Source organism: Girardinichthys multiradiatus, chromosome 22 (genome assembly GCF_021462225.1).
Source record: "Girardinichthys multiradiatus isolate DD_20200921_A chromosome 22, DD_fGirMul_XY1, whole genome shotgun sequence".
NCBI classification, from domain to species: Eukaryota; Metazoa; Chordata; class Actinopteri; order Cyprinodontiformes; family Goodeidae; genus Girardinichthys; species Girardinichthys multiradiatus.
In genome coordinates, this window is record NC_061814.1 from 19,887,587 (window position 1) to 19,913,501 (window position 25,915).

Below are 25,915 nucleotides of genomic sequence, written 5' to 3' on the forward strand. Positions count from 1 at the left end.
AGTCTGGTTGGATGCGGCTGCATGGGTGATTTATAATTTGAAGGTGGGTTAAAGTTACACATCCTTAACAAAGAAAAATATGACTGATGTTAGTCTGCTGACCAAAACTCAAGCAACTTGGAAGTTCTAACTCTAATTCAAATATTACGAAGTATCCTAATCCACGTGTAGTCTCCAACAAATTAGGGCCAGTAGTGATGCTAACCTTAGCTTGCCAGCTAACACAGGAAAAATGATTAATAGATGGACATCAGCAATATGTTATGGCATTTTTTTAAATGATTGTTTGTGTAGAACAATATCCCCTGTGGTCCTCACACTCTCCTTGAGCACCCGGATTTCTGCATGTTACCTTTATTAAAGCTTTCTAGAGTAATACCATCAGAAATCATAGTTGTAAATCTTTGTAAATTACTTAAAAAACATGTTTAAAATGACCTGATATTGGAAGCCTACACTGTAAAAAGTTAATCCTTTGATCTAAATGTTTTTTTTTTTCATAAAAGATATTAGCAATATTGAGTTTGGAACCTTTTCTTGTTCCCTTGTGTATGTGTCTCTTGAGTGGAAAATACTTTGTTTGCAGACAATTCCTGAGGAACACCCAAAAGAAATTACTGGAAAATAGGAGTTTACCGAGATCTTATGTCATCACAGAATGACATATGCCACCTCTAACTGTAAAGTAAAGGTAATTGAAGCATTTTTGCAATTTATCCTTTACTCCAAGTTGATTAGACTGTCTAGGACTTACTAATTACTTATGCATGACTTTTAATTTCTCTGAGGTATAAACATAACTTGACACAGTGGCCAATTTTTTAATGTCAATTTTCAAAGAAAGCAGAACATGAGAAAAAGGCTACTCACTTAAACATGTCCATATCTACAGTCAGAACTATAATTAAAAAAGTGAAACAAAGGCGAACAACGCTGGACGAGGACCCAAGTTTATCTTCCCACCATGCACAGTAAGGAGTACGGTAAAAGAGACAAAAAAGTCTCCAAAGCTTACTGTCTGAAGATTTAAGCCATGATGATAGTAGAGACTGCGGTATATTTCTTAACTTATACATACTCTACAGTCTGCTAAACTATCCTTTAAAAATATGAAAATGTTTGCTGATGGAAAAAAAAAATACAGAAAACATATACCCTCAATTTTCACCACAAATGGTACAGTTTTTTTTTTCCAATAATAAAGAATACTTGGAAAGTATAGCAGCAATATTTTCACACAGTATACAGTATCTACAGTATACTGTATACTTCTACAGTATATTTTCTCAGAATTCACTTTGTGAGGACCAGCTGGTGGTGGCTTCACAAAGGATAAAACTAAAATGCCGCATTATGGTTCATTGCTTTCACTCACCTTGGTGATGTTACCACAACAGAAAGAAAAAAAAAGGTTTTCTAAGATACAAACAAATTTAAAAGAGTGGTTAATGTGTTGCCAAGAATGAATAAAGGGCAGAACGCCAGAGCTTAATAAAAATAGGGGAGTGAAACACTTTGTAATCTAAGCTAAATAGGTCAGATCACCAGCTTTTTTATATTTACAGATTTAGTTTGCGGCAGTAATCTACAGCAGCACAGCCCAGTGGCGCCCTTTTATTATGTCCTAAGGGATGGATATCATAACTAATGCGTCCAGAAGTCATTTTCTGTGTTAAGTACCCATTTGAGTGGTTGGGGAATTTTTGTGAAATAGACACTTTTTTTATTTTAGTTAAAGCTAGTCTCTTGTTCCTTGAGAAACGAGCAGTGTAATAAATAAAATGTAACACAAACGTACACATACCTTCCCACTAACGCACTTATACACAAATAATACAAATGGTTGGAAGTCATACAAACCCAGGTTCCTATTCCAGAAATGTAGCCTGTCTACTTTGAGGATAGATGCAGTCTTGATTAAATAAAGTCAATCGTGCAATTTGGATACCATCTTGAGATATCCTTTTTGTAGAGCAAATCTGCCCTGGCACATCTAGGCAACCAGATTCTCTACATGGTATGCCTCAAATGCCAAGACAGGACATGTTAAACAAACAAAACATTTTTATTTGAATAAAATTAAATGTTCTGTCACTGGCTTTTAGAACTCATACAAAACATCAGTCAGTTGCACACCAACACACAAAATAACACTATCATGTTATTTCAAATCCATGCTTTGTATGTTGGTATATTTAAGGTCTTAAATAAATATTTAAGGTATTTTTTGTGTGTACAATAAAATCTATATGCACATCACCTGACATTGGTAGGTTGCAGGATGTCAGTTTACATTTACTTCAGGTTACAACATTCTGGTCTGGAATACTCATTTTGATTGTGCAAGTATGTATATGCGACTGCCTCTGTGATGACGTCTGTGTCAAATGTGAATGAAGTTTATTTTCTGTGAACCTGAAGGTAAAGTTTCTCTTACCAGCTGTCTGTTGGAGCTCTTGGATGTTACATCATTGGCACCTTTCTTCTTTTCCAGTGTTTTTGAGAAAATGATCACCATGGTAGTGCGCAGCTCTGTTCCGGGGTGTTCAGGTGCAGAAAAAGGCCACGGGCGGCCATCTTTACACAAGGGCGGAATGCAGATAGTGCATTTGGGTGAAGCAGATCAGCAGTTTTTGACCCATCTGAAGAGACCAGTGCTGATGAAGCCAGTCGAGGTAGGAGGGTCTCTGTTAATACTTCAGCTGATCCCTGTGTTAAAAAAAAAAGGGATTTAAAAGGAAGAACATCAATACCGAACACGAAATGGTGTATTTTTTTAAATGTTTAAATAGTTGTGAAGTGGAATAATATATATTGGTAGTAAGTAAAGTTAACCTGTGTGATATTTAATCTCAGTATAAATCGAGCTGTTGTGTGAAGGCCTCAGAGGTTAGTTAGAAAACATTTGTGCATAAACACCATGTTTATGCACAAAACAAGACCAAGGAATATGCTAGAGAGCCCTGTTCTACCCATCATTCGAAAATGTGACACAACTGCAAACTAACCAAGAGGCAAGGAGAGCATTCATCAAAGAAGCAGCCAAGAGGTCTATGGTAGCTCTGGAGGAGCTGCAGAGATCCACAGTTCAAATGGAAGAATCTACACAACAACTATTAGTTGTGCACTCCACAAATCTGGCCTTTATGAAAGAGCAGCAAGAAGAATGTCATTGTTAAAAGAAAGCCATAAGAAATCCCATTTGAAGTCCTCCACAAGCCATATTGGGAAAACGGAAAACACATGGAAGAAGATTCTGCAGTCATATGAGACCAAAATTACACATTTGGCCAACAAGCAAATCGCTATTAGGTGAAAAACTAACTGCAGATTCTCCTGAACAAGCAATCTCCACGGTGACACATGGTGGTGGCGGCATCATGCTGTGGGTATATTTTTTTAGACAGGGACAACTAAGCTGACCACAATTGATGGAAAAATAGATGGAGCTAAATACAGGGACCTCCTAGAAGAAAACCTGTTGGAGCCATGTATCCATCTTCCTTCTGCTCACAATTATGCATATAAAATATATTGAAGTTTGTTTCTGTGACATGAAGAAATGTGAAAAGCTTTAAGAGGTAAGAAGGTTTTTGCAAGGCACCGTAAGAATTGCCGACAACAAAAGTGAATTGTGTAGGGCCCAGAAGCAGGTTGTAGTACATATAAACAGTAGAACATAATAAATAGAAACTCCATAAAGGCATACTATATAAGTCTGCATTTGCAAAAGTTGCATCTGTTAATCTACAGTCTAAAAATATATATTTCTACTCAACATTTAATACCTTAATACTTAAAAATGTTAAACCACCCAGAAGAACTTCCCGCCTATAGCGCTACTGTCCTGCTAAACAAAACAGCCTGCAGTGTGTTGAACTACTTCCTCACAGTTGTAAATACAGGAACATTTTGGACATGTGGAAATCCTAACACGCTGAAACAGAAGGCAGAGTTTAACCAATGCCAGAAAAAAAACAGGATTCGCGTCAAACGACTACAGATGTGGTGAGGATACCCGAGCAAAGGAGGAACATATATGAAGTTGCGGTTGCCTGCACCCACATTTGGCAAAGCTCGACTGCAGCAAACAACACTCTTAAAACCTGTGTAGGGCAGATGGAGAATATGCTCCTCTAATTTACTCAAATGGAAGAAAGCTCATTGATGCTTTTCTGAAGAGAAATGGCTACAGTGACTTGGGGCTTAAACCTAACTCCTTCGTCAACCAGCCACTAAGCGTACTGACAGCATCTAAATAGAGAATACCAACATAGCTCAGGTCAAATGTTGAGTAATGACAGCTTTCTAATGTGGAACAATATATGAAGTTAATGGCTCTTCCAGGCCTGCACTGTTACCCTGCCTGTGTAACATGTGGTTTAACGTTAAGTAAGGGTTGTTGCACTCAACATTCTCTGGTGTGAGGTTGTGCATGCAGTGCTGAATTAGCTTTGAGGGACAGCAAGTCTAGCAGAGAACATCCTAAAAGAAAACATATGAGGGAAATTGTTTACACAGGGACTGGATAAAACATTTTTGGACTGCCATAGTCATGTCGTATTACTTCACAATACCATCTTTGTCCATTGCTTTTTTTCTTAAGCCGCGTGACTACATAAAGGATATAAATGTTTCATGTAAGTTTGCCCCTTGGACCAACTGCTAGCATATGACTCCCATTATCTCCATTTACCCCAGAGAGTCAGTGGAGCACAACCGGCCTCGGAAGACGAGAGGCGCTTGTTCTGGTGGAGAGAGCTGGAGCAGAAGGAAAGGTTTCCTGGCTCAGTTTTTTTGTAGGCTGCTTTACTGATTAAAGTCGACACCAAAGTTTTGGGTGGAGCAGCATAGCAGGGTTTGTGTGTATATGAGCGGTAATCAGAACGAGGGCCGAGGCGCATTGCGGTCATGCATGAAGGTTGTAGCAGTGTGAGGTCAGGGTGCTTTGAGGATGTTTTCATAAAAGCTAAAACTGCAGTTTGTGCGCCTTTACATGCTGTCTGTTTATGCTAACCTGCACTTGTGTAGGGGACTGGCAAGTGGGGTCATGGGAGAGGGCAAGAGCGAGTGTGAATTCAACGCTGGAGCCAAGCTTACTTAATGAACCAACTTCTCAGAATGAGGAAACCAGAGCTTAGTGTAGCCATAGAGCACTTGTGTTGGACCTGAACTGATCAGATCAGGTTTTCACTGCTCTATTTCTTTGTTTTAAAGCCTTTTCTGTATTGCAGTACACCTGAAATTTGATGAATCACTTTTACAGTTATGGTTTCTCTCATGTAGTATGTGAAAAACGGCTTTATAAAGCCAATCTTAATCTTACAAGCTCAGCAGAATATCCCTTCACTAAAAACTGGAAGAGTCAATTATTCGCTCACTTTTTACAATACCACAGAAGGCTACACACATTTTAAATCATGCTTGCTGCTGCACCCCTTCATCTAATTACTGTGGCATTGTTAGGAGACCTACTATGCATTTCCGATTTTGAAACAAACTGCACAGTAACATTTACTTGCCTATGCTAGGCTCCAGATAGCAGATCCAACCCTTATAAACGTGACTCAGGAGGGCACAAGAAAAGGGCAGCTAAGATCACATGGATTTTTGCCCAGACAGTGCTTTGCACAGGCAGATTAATGGAAGCCCAATTGGGCCTCCAATTAAGTTCTGTAATGGGACGTTTGCTGTCTGTCACCCAATTGGCTCTGGCCGCTGCATACTTGTGCGGAGCGTCTGGTGTCAAGTCTTTGATCAGTGGCATTGGTTCAAATAAAAAGAAAATAATTCATTTCCCACCAAACTAGATTACGATAAGCAAACAAAGTGCTGGATGGGTGTCCAACATTATACTTCTCCCTTTTTTTGTTAAGATTGTTATTGTAGGTGCTGACTTTAGCCAGTCTTTTGTGATAGTCTGAATTGAGGATTGTTAATTCTAAGAAAACACAGAGCCACCCCTCTTCAAGATAATGTGCTTGAGGTTGTAAAAACGGTCCTAAGGGGGTCAAGACATACCACTGGCTCCTTTAGTGATCACCTTAGTAACCACTTGCGAAGGAAGACAGGCCAAAAACAGCCCACTATGACTCAGTACATCTTCACAAGTGCAAAAACAAAGCCGTGATCCGTCAATTAAACATTTTGTATTGTCCGTGTTAAAGTTCAGGGGCCAGACGTTTGCCAGTGGTTTTGTTTGTGCTATCTGTGCTTCTAGAAACAAAAACATCTTTTAAAACAGGTTCTTTTCGTCTGTCATGATGGATGGCTCAAACCCTGGCTTTACTACTCTACCTTGTTTTTTTGAACAAATATCTCCAATCATTGGATGCCCATAAACATATTTTTTATGGCTATTTTAAGGTTGGTTAGTCCTTGTTTTTATCTAGCCTAGTAATAAATACTGGACTTTTGTAACCCATTGGTCCTGTCCAAATTTTGCCTAAACAAGAAATTAAAAAAACAGGTTTGGTTAGCCAGTTTAAACCGCCTCAACCACATTTAGACATGAACTGTGCACATCTGTTAGCCTTTATTTTTAAACCTTTGTATTGCCACTAGGCGGTGATAATGTTGACATTAACAACATTCAACATTTTAAAGAAGGGAATCATGACCATGGCTAAAGCCGTGCTAAACTGTAGATACTCTAAAAACATTTGTAGCTCATATTTGTTTGGAACTGTTTAGCCTTTCTTCTCAGTCAATAACCTCTTCACCCTATGTTCAAAGTTGAACAGAATCAGATTAAGGGCACAGCAGGATAGAGGTGGAAAAATGGCCTAAAATCGGCGTCACTATGGTCAAGGTTTCTGGCACAAAAAACAATGGCAGGCATTGGTTCAGTGGGCTACACATCATCATTTTATGTTTTAATAATCTTTGCATATCCTATCCAGAAACAGAATTTCCCTTACCTTGCATGTTCATGTAAACAGAGTTTGCATGTTGAAGGGAAACACAGCAAAAACAAAAAAAAAAAAAACACCACCAGTTTGCAAAATTTCCATGTTAGGCTGGAGAGTGCTTTCAGCTCCATGTGGTAAAACTCCACTTTGTCTTTGTCGTTACTTTCATTCTCATGTTCATTTATTTCTAGTGGAAACTATGTGTCAAGTTTCAGGATGGATCACAACCTTTCATGGGTAATTGTGGAAATTTGTGAATTTGCATACAATTCCCCAATAACAGATTTACAATAAAACAATACATATGAATGGTTTTATTTCACCAAACTAAGAATCCATTCAGACATTTTTGCTGTTTGTGCGAACACAGGCTATAAAACTCAAGAGTTTTACAATCTCCTTTTGCAGATTCTGTTACTACTACTATGACTGTTATATTACTCATCACTCAGTCCAATACATCAAAACTTCTTCTGAACCTTTGCTCTGAAATACAAGCAGTTACGGATCTGCACAGCAAAATCAAAATTAACTTAACACCATTCCTCCTCTAAGATCTGCCATTTCTTAACAGTTATTCTTTGAGTGCAGTTCAGACCGGAATTCATCTTATTACAAAGCTGACACAAAGATACACTAACATAATTTGCAGATGTAAGCACACTGTGCAATGTATGAGCTCTACTTCCCTTGTGGTAAGACGGTGCTGCTGCTGAACTGGGTGTGGGGCACTGACTTTATTACCAAAGACGTGAAAAGAGAAATCCCCAAATGAACTCGACATACACTGCATGATATGTCACTTCTGCTTTGACAAAAAAAAGGACTCAGTGAATTTGGACAGCAAGTCCCAAATCCTGAGCATTACATTGAATTAAGATTTATTACAAATGACACTAATGTAGGAAAATTAGCTTCACTTCCACAGAGAAAGATAACAATACATATCAGTTTATATAAGCTAATGAACAAAAATAAGTAAAATTTAAACCATATGTCATTTCTTTGTACTTTGCTTAATTGATAATTCTCCAAGTTTTTTAAGTCGTTCTTTGAACTTTTGCAGTCTTTTCAGTTATTTCCTGTCAAGTTCTTGTAATTGGATCAGAGAAAAAGTATCAAAAACTTTCTATAACAGAATAATAGTATCTGAAACTCACATCAGGGTACAGGACCAAAAAGATGCATCAACCTTAAGTTGATTATCTAATATAATTTAAGACTATTATTAGTCTATCAAACCGTTTTATCTTTTGTATTTCTCATAGATTGGAAACAAATTGTGTCTTTGCTACATGCTGCTGGTAACAGTCTAAAGATCCCATTTAAAATCTGCTTTTTTTTTTGTTGACACACCACAGGCTCATCCCTTGGAGTTTGAAAGTTTTATAAGCCTGCATGTTTAAAGCATGAGAGCTTGGTGTCTTAACACAAAAATGTAAGTAAACATTCTCTGAAACTAATCAAAGTGAAAACCAGTAAATATCCAAAGAAAACCAGTTGAGAGACCTTAAGAAAGCCTGAAAACATTCCTATGAAATAATTTGAAAAGTTACAAGGTTTGGCACCTTGGGGGCGAAACACACAGAACTGAGGGCAGGTTAGACGGTTTTTGCAGAGTGATATAAGATGACACTTTTTTTCACCAACACTATTGTGTAAGAGTTCATTTTCACCCTAAATTTACAGAGTAATTTCTAGAAATTTTTAAAGATTAAGACTAGAGACAGATGCCGTGGACGTTTTTTGAAATTTTACATAATACTGTGTGGCATTTATTGTGACAACAATACTTCTGACAGTAAAAAGTATGACAAAAACCATTCATTTCGGCTACAAGTCCAACTTGCATTCACTCAGACCCTCACAAACACAAACAAATATTCCTCTAAAAATAAAACCTATAAATTTTCAAAAAGCCTAAATGAATAAACCAGTTACAATACATTCAGTCACATATTGAAACATTTGAGACTTTATGCTCTCATGGTACCAACAGTTGAAAAACAGTCGCAGTAGCAACAGCTAAGATAATATCAGTTTTGGGGTTTGATCATTTCCTTAATTAGAGTTAGCCGTTCTTATCACAGGAAACCTAGTTATTCTTCTCCTAATATCCGATTAAAAAATACAACATAGTTTGTTCCTGACAGATAAAATTATAAGCAAATTTTTTACCGCCCACATACACATTGTTTGTTAGATTTTTTTATTTGTTTAACTTGCTTTGAAATCATCCAACAATTTAAAAACAATTATTCCAAAATACGAACACTAACAACTGTTTTTTGGGATCACTATGTAAGCATTTGGTTGCTGACGCACAATAACAGCAACCAGTTTTCCAGTTCCAGCTACTTACCAAATCAGTTCTTTGTCATTTGGAATATTGTATTTCATATAGTGCCAAATATAGGAATGGGTCAATGATCTTAAATGAAAAAGGCAGGTTAAGAATTTTCTATTTGCAAGTGAATGAAGCATGATTCAAACAAAGGTTTGGAGGAGATAAAGACCAGTATTAGTTCTGCTTTAAGTTCCACTTACTGTCCTATTTAATGCTGTCAAGTTTAAATTAAAGTAATTCACAAGGACTATAAAATATATTGACATTTTTATTGGGTGTTTAACAACCCAATTGGTCACTCTACTATTTAGCTACAAATCACAATCTCATGCTGTTATTTTTACAATAGAACTATGTTATTTTCAGAAATGTATTTCAAAATTTTTTGGTTCTATTATCCTAAACTCCCAACTTGGAAACCGATCGATCAAAATCAGAATGAGCATATATATGTATAAAAACAAAAAACTTTGATCTCTTCACAAATATAAAAGGCAGTTTAAATGGTTTGCCAATCTGCTTCCTGTCTCCTGACATTGTATGCACTTTTAGGAGCATTGTTGCACTATAAAATAGTTGCTAAGTTAAACACTGTTTCGAGGAACTGAATGGGTAGCCATAGCAGCCATTCACAAACAGATGTCAACATTGACAACTGGTGATTTGGAGAAGGCAGACTTCACCAATCTTGTTAAAACTGATGTCTGAGCAGCTCATCAGTTCATTATCAGTGAGTGTGTTTGTTACAGGAAATTGCTCCAATGAGAAACACTAGTTTATTAAGGTAGGTGCAACCTGTTTACTGAAAGCTGTTAATTTTTTTTTTACTAGGGCAAGTCTGAAATGTATTCAGGTTCAACCCTTGTGTCTCAAAGCAGAAATTAGTAAACTGAAATCTTTAGAAGCTTGATAGGCATTGGATCAGGTGTTTCAGTTTAAGTAAAGAAAGGTATGAGGCCTCATGCCCCCTGGAGCAACCCCTGAATCCCTTGGCTACCCATACATCAGGTGGCCCACTAATTACACTGCTCCCTCCTAATCAATCCTTGCCATTCTCCTGGTGTTTTCTTCCATTATCCGCGAGTGCCTGGCTCTGCTCCGTCCTCTGCACACAAACTAAGGCCCTAATCCATCAGGGATACATTATATGGGAGCCTCCAGTGCTCCTGGCAATCCCTTGCAATTGTTCAGCTCAAAAAAGGGGGGACCACTCCTGTGTTGCAAAAGCAACTTATATTACACATCTTGTCACAACTGATCAGCCAATAAAATATATCTTTTGGTGTTACATAACACCATGTTTCCACCATGAAGCTGAGGGTAAGTTTCGGGTTTGTGTACAGACGGGAGTATGTCAGAATGAAAACTATGTAGCATTCCATTGGCCCATTCATTCATTCGTGACGGGACTCAGTTCACCACATGGTCCCCCTGACTGTTCAGCATACTGTGAAACAGGGGTGTTAAAAAAAACAAGATTTAAGAGCAAACTGAAGGTGTGAGACTTGGAATTATTTTTTTTTTTCCAAGAGCCTGTTTATAAAGCTATAAATAGGGGAAAAAGTAAAACAATTTCAGGGCATTTTACATTATGCAAAGCAAAACAGGAAAGATCGTGTCCACGATGTTGAAAATAGTATGAATTGGAATTTATTATTAACTGCAAGCCTGGAATTTACCAATACAGTATTTAGTAGTTTTTCCTTCCTCTTAAGGGCTCTTTTATGCTCATTAGAAAAATGCTACTTATTTAGAAGTGGATCAATCATTAACCAGCTCAAATCAGCTTGGTATACTTATACATCAAAAACAGTTTACTACAAATTTAAGCATATGTCTGCTTTAGTCTAGAACTGAACTAATAGGACCAGTTTTTTCAGACTGGAGGTCTGAAAAAACTGAAAAATTGGTTGAAAATTAATATAGAGGTATATAGGCTAGTGACCCATATCCAGGTAAACCGAGATTTAAAAAAGTTAAAGTTTCTAAATGTTTTAAATTTTTCGTTATATCATTTAAAGTAATTTTAATGAGATGCCAGGGGGAGTACAGAGGAACTCAGCACAAATTAACCAGCTAAACTCTGCTTAATATAGGGGCGTTACTATACAGAAATGTGTAATATTCAACACAATAAGTGCTTCAAAACGTCAAGCAAATTTAACAGGTGTTTGTTCTACATTATACGAAATTCTATATATCAAAGTTAAAATTATAAATGGTATATATATATATATATATTATAACATTATCACATATGTATGCATCAATGCATATGTAGGGCAGGCCCGGTTCTGTCAGTCTGCTCCAGGGCAGCTGTGGCTACATTGTAGCTCTCCACTGCCAGTGTGTGAACGTATGTATGAATGAGTGGATGACTGACTGTAGTGTAAAGCGCTTTGGGGTCATAGGACTAGATAAAGTGCTATCCAAGTGCAGGTCATTTACCATTTACCAAAGTATAAGTAAAAAAGTGTATAAAGTGTATATAAAAAAAAAGGGAATAATTTTTGTTGTTCTATCAGCAATTAAATTATACAGAACATTTGTGTTTAAAATTTTTGAGTCAATACTGTGAAACTGTATTACTTTTACTCAAAGTTAGAATACCATCAGAATCTGATTCTGACACATTAGCTTTGATTAGCTTTGGTCACAAAAACATTTGCGAAATTTCTGTCAAAATTTTATTTATTTCTTACGAGTATCCGACTTGCTGCCAGCTAGCTGATGGGTTGCAAATCAAGTCACTTGTGTTTTGTACTGTTGTTTGGAAAAAACTGCAGGTTCAAGTAAAATGTAATGTAAAACATGCAAACAGACTGAAACACAATATATTACAGAAGCAAAAAGACAGTATTGCACATCTCCATGAAAATTGGTCCTACTTGTAAGAGCAGGACTATCAGGTCACACTGGAGACAGTTTTGAAGGATGTAACACAAAGTGTCATGAACTGGAAAACCTTTAGAATCATACTTGAGGCCTTATTCCTAATGAAGGTTGCATCAAAACCACTGAGCTTTCCATTAGTTACGGAGAAGAAAAAAAAAAAAAAACAATTCAACCTAAATCCACAAAGATATGAAAAAGCTGTTTTGGCAATGAAACTTGTAATTCAGTGGAGATTATTTGCTCACACTCATGTTACTTCATGACCTGATCTCATCGCACAGATAATACAGTTTAAAGAACTAAATGCTTTACAGAGGGTGGTAATGCAAAAAAAGAAAATGTTTTCAAGAAAAACAATACAATCAAAGGCAAGGAATGATGTTTTGTGACATCAGAAAAAACAATGAAACCAATGCCAAAAAACATTTGGGCTGCATCTTCACTGGAAATCTGGTCCAACGTTAAATGTTACAGGTATTTCTTGTCCCTAGCATCAATGAACACTAATGGAAATATGACCCTAAAGCAGACTAAAATGCTGCTTTTGTTAAACATGGCTAAACCATCTTATGTGTCAGTGCTGTGAGACGGATTTGCAGAGTAGGACTTGTTTTAGCAATGTAGTCAAGAATAAGAATCAAGGCTGAAATTCGATTCGAGTACCTCAATTACTTAAATTCCTCAGGGCAAATTATTGCTTCATGGTTTCACAAAATTCTGTTTAACTATTTAGAGCACTGTGTTCTGGCAGGGTGGTTAGTGCTGCACAACGCCCTCGCTTGTGCTAATGATAGCCTATGCTACTGATGCATGGGTGCCAAGTCTGGTTATCAGCTCTCTAGGGAAATGCCGAGGGACAAAAAGAAGTGCAGAGAAAACAACTGATAGTGCCAAAAGTATGGGATCACTTTAACTTAACAGAAAAACAAAAAACAGCAACAAAAAACTGAATTAGCATTCCAAAATAGCACATCCTGAATGCTGCAACCCCCCCCGACTTAGTTGCATGTTTATAATCAACCCGTGGGATCATACCCCCCCCCCGACTTTGCATGTTTATAATCAACCCGTGGGATCATACCCCCCCACGACTTAGTTGCATGTTTATAATCAACCCGTGCTTTGACAGCGTATCAGAAAGGGTTAGGGATCACTCACTTGCGCGAGCGTCTTTTTTATCTGATTACTCGACAAATTGTCAGAATAATCTATAGAATACTCTATTACTCAAATAATTCTTAGCCGCAGCCCTAATAAGAATGTATTCTCTCACAAAATAATTTCAACCAATTTTCAGCCAATTTCTGTTTACAAAAAGCTTATTTATCCCATAATATAAGCAAATATTGTAATAGAACTTTAAAGCACAGGTTTAATCCATCAGATTTAAAAGGTTGTTTTAAGGAAAGGTCTAAATGTTTTGTTAATTCGCCCCAGTCTCATTTGTTTGTATAAGGCAAAGAGTATCCCTTAATCTTTAAAGGTTCCCAAATTAGTTCTTTGGTTCTGTCATAAGAATGGAAAACAGGCTCTGAAAATATACAAATTAAGACTGTGCCAAAAGCTAACTGAATCTTTCAGTTCTCTTTTTTTAAGCAGAGGCAAATTGGAGATGGTATCAGAAAAAGAGGGTTTATACAGAGACACTGGATCATTTAGACAGGACACGATGAGGTGAGCTTTAAAGGAAAACCAAGGGATAGCCAGGAAAATAAAGACAGGAATGTAAAACACTGCAAAACAAGAGTATACAATAACATAAAGAAGCAAAATGCAAAAATATCTGCTCACCTGAGTTTTTTTTTGCTGGGTTCTCCAGCAGAAAACAGTTTAAACACACACAAAGCTTGCAATAGCATCAGACACTGGATATGCAAAGGAACTAACAAACACTAAGCCCAGAGGGGACAGATCCTCATTTGAGAGTCAAAGAACTACGCTCTCTTTTTTTTTCTCAGGACTCAAGATGCTTCCTCTCGGTCACCATCTGTAAACACAGGAGTGAGATGTGTTGATGGGAACATTTATATTGCATCCCACAAAGCTTTTCATCTCAGGAGTCTGGTTTTTAGGGGGCAGGGAGAGTTCTTGTGTATGCAAGTCTGCCTCTTTTCTTTTCTACGCCATTCATTTCTTTTCCTTTCAGATGCAGGTCTTAGGCTCCGTGGGTGACAAGACGCCAGACTCTCAAATCTGTTATGTTAATGAGGAAGGAACGTGTTCAATGAACAATGGCAGAATTCATATAAATACAGAATTTGGAGTCAATATATGTTTCAGTATTTCTGGAGCAGGTCTGGACTGGACCACCGGTCACATAAAAGTAAATCTAACATGGAGGTGCAAACAGTCATGGCAAATAATCCTGTTGTGTTATCTTTGCAGGAATATCACAGTTCACTATAAAACATTAAGGGAAAAGAGAAAAAGCAAAAAAAATAAGCAAAGGGTGGAACTGAAATAATCACAATGGCAAAATAAATGAAAAACAAGAGGGTTGAAAGTGGCAGCATGTGCGTCAGCATGTAGACCAAGTTAGAGCTGTACACACAGACAATGAATGGGCCAGAGGCTTGCTCAACCACAGGCTCACAGCTGCCCACTGGCAGAATGGAGCTCTAATAGGACCTTTTGCCTGCAACACAAAGGCTTTGCAAATGTTAGCATCTTAGGGACACACTGCAGCGCAGAGTGATTCCCATTAAAAACGAAAAGAAAAAAAAAAATCACACCAGCCTTAGATTGCTGCCATAAATTGTCTCCAACACGTCCAAAACAAGCCCGTTGACTAACAGTGCCAGCGCTGTTGTTGAGTACAACTGCTGCAAGCCAAAGCTGCACTTCATTAAAAGCGACTGCTAGAAAACATGCACAATTATGCCAGGGTATCTGGCCACATTGAGTACAGCTCCAAAGCCTTCACAACACACAGCAGAAGAAAAGGAGCTTCTCTTAAACAGTTGATTGAATTTTCTTTACTTGGTAATTAGATACTTCAAGGGCTGAGTAAAATTCTGCTAATTTTAGACTAGAGACGTCACTCAAAATCTTGAATAACTGACTTGAGTTGAACAATAAATTCTCATTCTATTAATTTAATAAAAATGAATTGACCTTTAAAAGTAAACCAATTCTTTCACTTTGCATGTGATCCGAACCTTGCGCAGCATGTAAAAAAACAAAGTGCTGGACTGGGTCAAGGAGGGTAACCATCAGACATGCCACAAAAACAGGTTTATAGATTCACATGACAGGACTTGATAGATCTGGAGTGCTTGTTCTCTCCGAGCTTTGACTGCACATGAAATTCTCCTGGTGTGATGACCTTGATTAAAAATACCACAGTTTCACTGTATTTTGGTATGTAATAAATGTAAACATAAATGTTCAACATGATCTAATTGCCTTTATTTAATACAGAAAGGCAGTAATTTTTTTCTGCAGCTGTTAAAATACCACATTTATTATTATAGTTCTAACAATTTCATCCATACAATATTACTGTATATTATTTATATATTACCCTATTTTATTTTGTTATTCATATTGTTTTCAATACCTATGTACTACTTTTTTGTGTGTCTGCTCTGTTTTCTCAAACCTCAAGTAAGTCGCAACAGATATAAGGTATTGCTGCAAAGTCAACAACTTAATGCAATTGGCTGGGTTTCCTTATAGAAAACTTCTAACTAGTTGACATTATAAACTGGACCAGACTGCACCATATTATAACTAGGATCAGATGGGTATGTATGTAACAGAATTTGAATCCGTCTATACGATTGGATAGCTTCTCAAGTGTAGATTCTAAACAGTGCTACTTAGGGTTGCCTCCCACAGCATTATGCTGCCACTACCATTTTTGTTAAGTGTCCGCATCATGACTGTCCGTGTTTTTTGGAACTGGGAAATATTTTTTTTTTAAAGATTTGCATTTCTTGCAAGCAAGGCAAAAGTGTTAGTTTTCTTCAGCCAGCTGAACGGCAGTACAAAGCAGCAGTTGAAAGGGAGGGACAGTCGAAGACACTTCACTCACTTTTTTAGCTTCCACTTTGAAACGTACAAGGCAGTTTTGAAAGTGTACCTTTTTTGGGCCTTGGTATACCTTGACATAATATGGCTGATACCTAGCTGTGGCATTTCAGAAGCGGTTTATTTTGGAAATCAAAGCAGTGAGCAGCCATCAAAATTCTTTCACAAAGATAAGAAATGCACTGAGCAAGCTTTCTTCAAGGCAAACCAGTTCTTTTTTTTTTGTTTTGTTTTCTGTGAGGCACCCCTATCAATATCTCAAATGTAATTAGACACTAGAGTTGGCATGAGATTAAATCTTTTTCCACACTGTGCTTTGTGTCGACCTTAAACATTCAGCCACATTTTCTATTCATAAGGGCCATTCGCAGACCAGGATTTGCGAAAGAGCCTGTGACATTTCCTGTTTTGCTGACCAAATTTGTCCCTCTTCCTTGCACATTACAGCCAAATGGCTGCCGTGGAGGCATCAAAAGCGATTTTTCTAGGTATTTACGATTACGGTGCAAAAACCAGTTCTCTGTGCTGTTGTGTTTGTGGTGTCCACAAAACATCAACCAATAGTCATTAAAAGTTGAGCAAGTCAAAACATAAGTTAACATGCTTACTTCCTGAACCCAAAAAGAATGAAACTGCATTGACACATGAGCAGTTGAATGCTTTGCTGCCATATTGTGAGTGCCCTCATTTTGATTATGACCCGAGACTGCAATAAAAAGGTTGCAAAATGAGCCTGGTGTAGTCAGCATATTCAGCATAGCTGCAGATGATTTATTGTACTTACTATCTTATCATTTCTTTTTACAGTGGTTTCAGTTTCATATGTAATAACACAAGTTTATAGTATATGACTGTCATATAGTATAATCATAATGGAACAACAGTGTTCAAATAACATTTGTTATTTGACTCCAACTACCCTGCCATATTTACCTACTGATGAAACAGTAAAATCAGTGCAAAAAAAAAAAAAAAAGCAAAACACATTTTTAATGAACTATCCTCAGAAAACCTTTATAATTAGTAACAACAAATGTTTATCTGTAGAGGGGAAAAAACTTGCACCTGTGGTAGCGATTGGGTGAGAGATACGCAGCAAAGCTTCATGAGTCAAAGCACTCATGCCTCTCAATCTTTTCTAACAACTGTGGTGAGGTGCTGTTTGTCAAAACACGCCGCAAAACAACAGCACTGCCTCTCCACACACAGGTACAGTATCTGCAGCTTCAGTTTCATTGCTTTCAAAGTCAGATGAAAGGGTGTTTGCTGCCTAAAGGTGCTTTTGTGCATCAGTCCTACACATTTAAAGCTACATTAAGTTCATTAAGCCACAACTGGTTAAGTTTAAACTAGAGTCATTCACCGCAGCACTCTATATCCAGCAGTTGTGTGTCTCTAGTCTGGTTATGTTATAGCTGAATCAATAAAAAAAAATATACACAGACACACACAAGTTTCCTTTCTATTTCCACTAAGTATCCTGCCTTGTTTTCAGGGGAAACCCATCATGAGTAGTGTAAACTTCACAGACGTAAAGCAGAAACATAAAGATCCAGCTATCAGAACAACCACTGAGCAAATACTACCTGGTCAGCAGAGCCTTTTTTGAGCCTATGTCATCTTCAGTAAAGGTAGAGAAAAGGAGATTTTCTCGCGGTTGCAGCAGTCGGTTCAGCGTCCTCCACGCAGGACTGAGAACAACTGCGATGAACTGGGCTGTAGGCTTCAGACTCCGCTTGATCGTAATAATATCCGCGTCCCAACCAAGCAGGACGACGGAGGGGGAGCCCAGAGGGAACAAGGACAGAGAACAAATCTATATTAAAAACAAAGGGTAGCAGTTGACATATGAAGGGCTGTCTCTATTAATGACTGACCAATAATTACACAATGTTTCACTAAAAGGACAGAAACAGCTAATTTTGTTTGGTTTAAGTCAACGTTTTATATCCCTAGTTCCCCCTTTATGTTAGTATGTTCCATTCCGCTGAGGTTCTCCTCCCACAGGCATTTACTCATGTGTTGCTTTACTACGCAGCTTAGACATGGTAAAGGGAGCAGTAAATGTGACAACATAACAAAGCTTAAAGTACTTCAGGGAAAGTTATCACTTTTTTTAGTTTAGCTGGTGACCTTCAGAAAAACAACCGCACAGGACGAACTAATTGTTTGAAAGTGTTGAAAAGCCTAGTGATTCTCAAAACGTTTAGTGCCACCACACTTAGCACTACCTCTTCAAAGTATTAACATACTGACAGACATTTTTTAACAGAATTGCAACAAGACTTTAACTTTTTTCAGTCTACTGTGTCAAAGTCATAAAAAGAAAGAAAAAAAGTTATTCATTAGCATGGCGTGCTTGGTTGAAGGGTGTAATATAGTTATGTGCTCCATTTTATTTTGAAGTGAAAATTCCCATGTTTTAAGTGGGGAAAGTTTGACTAAAGGTTTTCCTGAAATTCCAATTTGAAATGGTAAAGTATGACATTTCTTACCGACCAGGGCCTCTAAATCCAAAATGGATTCCCACTGGGTTGGACTTTAGCAGGAGCTTACTAGGGCAGCAGTGCAAGGATCTGAAGTTGACCTTTTTTGTTTTGTTTTTTAAATGTATGTTTTGCAAAACAGTTTTTGAATTTTCCAAAGAAAACTCTCCCACCTTATGCCTATAACCCATGACAATTTGCATTCATTATGTCCACGACTTCCGGCCCAGCATTCTGACATGTAAACAAAAGGTCTCTCTGCTGAAAATACATTAATTGTGGACTTGACTGTTTTAAAGTGGTAGTTTTCTGCTCGACTGTCAGAAAAGCAGTCACGAATTGAAAACCCAGGGTATTATGCACTGATGAATTATTTCCGATGATAAACAACTGACATAACTACATTATTCAGTATTTTTTAGACCTAAAAGCAAATCTGATCTGCTCTCAGCAGTGCTGTTTAACTCTTTTCATTGCCCATGTTTGGTTAGAAGTCAGGCTATGACTATGACAATGTCAATCTTCCTCTGTGGGCAAAAAAAAAGCAAACATACTGTACAGGGCTTTTGGGTGGTCACTTCCAATTAAACTTCTTCAGTTACAATCGTTTTGGTTCCTCTACTGTTGGTAACCAATAGAAACTAAACCATCATTTGCAGGAATAGGCTAGTTTCACTTTATGTACATGTTCAACACATACTTGTTGAAGCTACAAGTTAAGTTTGGCCCTATAATTGCTGCAGATGCAAACAAGGACACGTCAGTAACTGTGTGATTATCAGGACAACTAAACACATATAGCTAAATTACAAAACATTTACCTAGAAAAAAATGATTGTTTTTCCATAAACACCTTTAGTGTTGCTTTGTTCTATCTTAGCAGAGGTTGCACCTACAATCAATCCTACATCAACACCACCAGGAATAAGGTGGATTGTAAGGTGTTTTAATTTATTGCATATCCATGTAGATAATCACACACAATGATGTCACATCCCCAGATCAAAAAAAGTCTGACATATAACAGCCCACTTTACAGGCACATGCCCCTCACCTCCAGTGTTTTAGATGTATTTCAGTGGTAGTGTTACACTGCCACATACAGGCCTTGTGGACTTATAGTAACATTTTGGAGTACTTTTTAAATGGATAAAAAGATGTCTGGAAGTAATGCCATTATTATTTTTTTTAAAAGCACATATACAGGTCCTTCTCAAAATATTAGCATATTGTGATAAAGTTCATTATTTTCCATAATGTCATGATGAAAATTTAACATTCATATATTTTAGATTCATTGCACACTAACTGAAATATTTCAGGTCTTTTATTGTCTTAATACAGATGATTTTGGCATACAGCTCATGAAAACTCAAAATTCCTATCTCACAAAATTAGCATATCATTAAAAGTGTCTCTAAACGAGCTATGAACCTAATCATCTGAATCAACGAGTTAACTCTAAACACCTGTAAAAGATTCCTGAGGCCTTTAAAACTCCCAGCCTGGTTCATCACTCAAAACCCCAATCATGGGTAAGATTGCCGACCTGACTGGTGTCCAGAAGGCCACTATTGACACCCTCAAGCAAGAGGGTAAGACACAGAAAGAAATTTCTGAACGAATAGGCTGTTCCCAGAGTGCTGTATCAAGGCACCTCAGTGGGAAGTCTGTGGGAAGGAAAAAGTGTGGCAGAAAACGTTGCACAACGAGAAGAGGTGACCGGACCCTGAGGAAGATTGTGGAGAAGGGCCGATTCCAGACCTTGGGGGACCTGCGGAAGCAGTGGACTGAGTCTGGAGTAGAAACATCCAGAGCCACCGTGCACAGGCGTGTGCAGGAAATGGGCTACAGGTGCTGCATTCCCCAGGTCAAGCCACTTTTGAACCAGAAACAGCGGCAGAAGCGCCTGACCTGGGCTACAGAGAAGCAGCACTGGACTGTTGCTCAGTGGTCCAAAGTACTTTTTTCGGATGACAGCAAATTCTGCATGTCATTCGGAAATCAAGGTGCCGGAGTCTGGAGGAAGACTGGGGAGAAGGAAATGCCAAAATGCCAGAAGTCCAGTGTCAAGTACCCACAGTCAGTGATGGTCTGGGGTGCCGTGTCAGCTGCTGGTGTTGGTCCACTGTGTTTTATCAAGGGCAGGGTCAATGCAGCTAGCTATCAGGAGATTTTGGAGCACTTCATGCTTCCATCTGCTGAAAAGCTTTATGGAGATGAAGATTTCATTTTTCAGCACGACCTGGCACCTGCTCACAGAGCCAAAACCACTGGGAAATGGTTTACTGACCATGGTATCACTGTGCTCAATTGGCCTGCCAACTCTCCTGACCTGAACCCCATAGAAAATCTGTGGGATATTGTGAAGAGAACGTTGATAGACTCAAGACCCAACACTCTGGATGAGCTAAAGGCCGCTATCGAAGAATTCTGGGCCTCCATAAGACCTCAGCAGTGCCACAGACTGATTGCCTCCATGCCACGCCGCATTGAAGCAGTCATTTCTGCAAAAGGATTCCCGACCAAGTATTGAGTGCATAACTGTACATGATTATTTGAAGGTTGACGTTTTTTGTATTAAAAACACTTTTCTTTTATTGGTCGGATGAAATATGCTAATTTTGTGAGATAGGAATTTTGGGTTTTCATGAGCTGTATGCCAAAATCATCCGTATTAAGACAATAAAAGACCTGAAATATTTCAGTTAGTGTGCAATGAATCTAAAATATATGAATGTTAAATTTTCATCATGACATTATGGAAAATAATGAACTTTATCACAATATGCTAATATTTTAAGAAGGACCTGTACAAAGATTAACAAGGAGAACTTGAAACCTTGAGGCCACCAGCAGCACTTCTTCCTACTTCATATCCGTCAGCTTTAAGAGGTTGTTCTTGATAACTCATGTTTCTTGGCTGTTGGAGCTTTTTGGCTCTATATCAGTTTAATTTGTTCACATTTATTGCACAAACAAACAAACAAAAAAAAGCTGTGAGAGAATTCCTTCTAAATAGCATTAAAGGGAACCTGGGTACCACCAGTGGTACCCTCAGTACAGAACCACTGTACTCTGGGTAGTCATTACTCAAAAAGACAGAGTGTGAATGTTTCTCACTGACAGACAGATCTCCACAGCCTGCTATGGAAAAGTTCACCGCTACATGCTGGAGTAATTCACTTCAATCCACAGAAATCCTGTTAGGAGACCTTCAAATGTGTTTCCAGGGAGATGAGGTGAAAAATATAAACATTTGCATGATCACGCTTGAGAAGTCAAAGTGAAAGCACAGAATGTTGGTGGTAAGTCATCCAGTGGGTTGTGGCATCATGTCCCAACGACTTTCTTTTGTAGTTTAATGTCATGAGTGGAATAAAAGTGAAGCTTGAAACCTTTGTCATGAAATTTGTTTAGGGTGCTGAATGTTCTGTAAAGACTGTTTCCCTCTACAAAAACCTTTTAATGTTCAATGCTGGATGGGGAAAATAAACTCATAAAGCAACTGATCCTTTGTCCAATCTGTAAAAACAACATATAAAAACAATGTATAAAAACACAGAAAATATTTTTTCAGATTATCAGTAGGACTGCTTTCAGTTTAAAATGATCTTATATCCACATAACTCATTTAAGATATTGTTTTTCACCTTTAGAACATGTCACATTCAGTTTTTCTAATTGTTTAGCAATATTGTTGTAAATCTTTATTTAATCTAGATAAAATATCCCCACTCAACCAATAAACTTCTACATGCACATGGCTCTGGTGACATCACAGAAGGCATCCTATTCAGGTTCTTTGGATTTTCTTTTTACATTTGTATGTTTCCTGTTTTTATTATTGACTTGTTTTTAGATCAAATTTCTTATTCAGAAGTGTTTACTTGTGTTATATAAGATTACTGTAAAAACATTTTGATTGTGAGAACACAATGGATTTGAGGAAAATTCAGCAATGAAAAAACACATAATAGTCGTTTGCGTTAGGGAAACTTTTCAGGGAGTATTTCAAGAAATAGCGGTCGATGTACTCGTACTCATACTCAATTCAATTCAGTTTCAATTCATTTTATTTATGTAGCGCCAATTCACAACACATGTTGTCTCAAGGCACTTCACAACAGTCAGGTACATACATTCCAATTAATCCTAACCATTGAACAGTACAGTCAGATTCAGTTATTTATTCAAATTGGCTAAAAAGTTTTTCTGTCTAAGGAAACCCAACAGATTGCATCCAGTCAGTGACTTACAGCATTCCCTCCTCCCGGATGAGCATGTAGAGACAGTGGACAGTGACTGGCATTGACTTTGCTGCAATCCCTCATACTGAGCATGCGTGTAGCGACAGTGGAGAGGAAAAACTCCCTTTTAACAGGAAGAAACCTCCAGCAAAACCAGGCTCAGTGTGAGCAGCCATCTGCCATGACCGACTGGGGGTTTGAGAGAACAGAGCAGAGACATAAAGAGAACAAAGAAGCACTGATCCAGGAGTCCTTTCTATGGGAAGGAAAAGTATATGTTAATGGATGCAGCTCCTTTAGTTGTTTCACCTACAAAGAAAGAACAGATAAACTCTGACCCAGTTTTCATGGTTAGAGTCTGAAAGAGAGCACATATAATTAGTTACAGTAAATCTCAGTCAATCGCCATGTCTAGGAGAGAGAAAGGGTTAAACACTGAAAGACAGGGCTATGTGAGTCATCGGTAGAGGGTGAGCATTAAGTTGTTGCCAGCAGAAGCTTGGACGATTCCCCTCTCCAGAAAGGTGTCACAGGTAGACACAGAGTCAGGCCAGGTGTAGCTTCTAGGAAGAGAAAAGAGGGAGAACATAAAGTAAAAAACTGAAATAACAGCAAATAATGCAGAATTAGAGAGTAGTGTGAGAATGTAGCGAAGAGGGTGAAAGTGGTCATTATGTCCTCCAGCAGCCTAAGCCTATAGCAGCATAACTACAGAGATAGCTCAGGATAACCTAAGCCACTCTAACTATAAGCTTTATCTAAAAGGAAAGTTTCAAGCCTAGCCTTAAAAATAGACAGTTTGTCCATCTAGAGCTCACTGATGGCCATTGTCATAATAAAAACCACAACGATTGGGATACCTCTCTCTGTCAGATTGACCATAACCATTGGAAAAGAGAGGGGGTCATACAGGTAGCAGAAATGGAGGGTGTGTTTCCACCTCAATCATAACTCGTTGTCTTCAGCTTATCTGGGACCGGGTCGCGGGGGCAGCAGACTCAGCAGAGACACCCAGACGTCCCTGGGAGCCCGAGGCGTTCCCAGGCCAGCCGAGAGACATAGTCCCTCCAGCGTTTCCTGGGCCTCCTCCCGGTGGGGCGTGCCTGGAACACATCCCGAGGAAGGCATCCAGGAGGCATCCGGTATAGATGCTTGAGCCACCTCAACTGGCTCCTTTCGATGTGGAGGAGCAGCGGCTCTACTCCGAGCCCCTCCAGGCTGAGCTCCTCACCCTATCTCTAAGGGAGTGCCCGGCCACCCTACGGAGGAAGCTCATTTCAGCCGCTTGTATCAGGGATCTCATTCTTTCGGTCATGACTCAAAGTTCGTGGCCATAGATGAGGGTAGGAACGTAGACCGACTGGTAAATCGAGAGCTTCGCTTTTCGGCTCAGCTCTCTCTTCACCACAACGGACCAGCACAGTGCCCCCATTACTGCAGCAGCCGCACCGATCCGTCTGTCGATCTCCCGCTCCATTCTTCCCTCACTCGTGCACAAGACCCCGAGATACTTAAACTCCTCCACTTGAGGCAGGAACTCCCCTCCAACCTGAAGAGGACAAGCCACCCAATGGTCGATGTATTCAATTTTTAAATCCCTGTGATGTTTCCTGTAGAATTTTCTACCATCTGCTACTTCCTCAAAAAATTATTACCAGGTACACAGATTTATAGAGAACAATCCTAAATGTTAGCCCATTGCATACTTGTCCTGCAGTTGCAGTCCAGCCTTAAACCATCACAATTATTCCAGTCAACACTAGAAGGAAGTAACAAAGATATCCTATCACTCAGTCAGAGGTTTTCCAAGGCACTTTAGCTTAGACTGCATGCAGCACCCCTACACTAGAAAATCACACAACTATTGAAGGTGATACAAACAAAATACAAGATTTACAAAGCAACATTTATTCTGCAGACAATTATTGCCACTGTTGCACTTTGCTTCAGCTTTGCCATCCACAGCAGTGCCCATCATAACTTTGGGTTCACCAGAATAAAACTCTGGCTTAAGCATGTAACATTGAACCCTTTTCAACTCAGAAGCAATTTGAATGTTTCGGAATTTATTTTAAAATCTATTAGAAGTTGTTTTACTGTAAAAGTGTTTACTAAAACCTCTTGTGATGTCATGAGTCTACATGGAGACAAATAAGATATTTTTTTTTCTTCTTTAAAGTGCTTTTTAAAATCTTTGTATTCTGTGAACTCCTGCAGTGGAAATCATTAATTTATTTCCCAAAAGTGTGACTTTATTGCAAGTGCCCATTTCTAATAAAAAGAAAATTAGGTCACTTGACAGTATATTTAACAAAAAAAAAACAAAACATAAAAACCATTTTTTACAAAAGATAGAACTGTATCATAGTTTGAGAATCTGGTGGGCTACATTACTTTCAAATATTGGTGGTTTAAGATGTTGTGACACTTTAACACAAATCTGAAACACTACCTGCTGCCTAATATGACACATTTAAGACACTGAGCCTCCATAAGAGGATATTTAATAGAGCAGAAACTCCACTAAGGACATTTCACTTCATGGGAAAATCTCAGTGTTATAAATGTGTGCATAACATGCGTTGTCCCGGCAGGATATCCAGAGTCTTGTAAATTTCCAGGCAGTAATTCTTGTAAATCTCGGATGTGTTTACTCAACAGAGTGCGTCGACGTGGAAGGCTCCCATTGGGCCACTCGCCCGTGCAGCTTGCAATTAACATCCAGAGTTTGGCAGATATTAATGACGCCATTGAGAAAGGAGGAGGGCAGAAAAGCGCCTCTCCCACAGAAGTCACAGGCTTCTGTTTATTCATTATGTCAGAGGTTCTTAATCATCGTCTTTGGGACCCCCAGTGCTGCCGGTTTCCAGTTTGAGCAATTAGATTGAGACTATTCTCTGCACGGTTGGAAAGCAAATTTAATTTACAACCTAGTGAGAGAAACACTGGTTTCCTGTGTGTTGGGACTCTGATAGAAGTCATTACAAAGACACG

The 25,915-nt window shown here is 38.5% G+C and overlaps 1 protein-coding gene across 1 annotated transcript in view; it reads right to left on the reverse strand.

The window, feature by feature from the left end:
* Window positions 1-17,927, reverse strand: part of LOC124859538 (protein FAM53B-like) — a 32,708-nt gene extending 14,781 nt beyond the window's left edge. Inside the window, exons 1-2 of the mRNA XM_047352386.1 lie at window positions 17,772-17,927; window positions 2,438-2,709 (exon numbers count right to left, since the gene is read on the reverse strand). Coding sequence (XP_047208342.1) covers window positions 2,438-2,518 — 81 coding nt within the window. The 5' untranslated portion in view covers window positions 2,519-2,709; window positions 17,772-17,927. The remainder of the gene's footprint in view (window positions 1-2,437; window positions 2,710-17,771) is intronic.
* Between the last annotated feature and the right edge of the window lie 7,988 nt (window positions 17,928-25,915).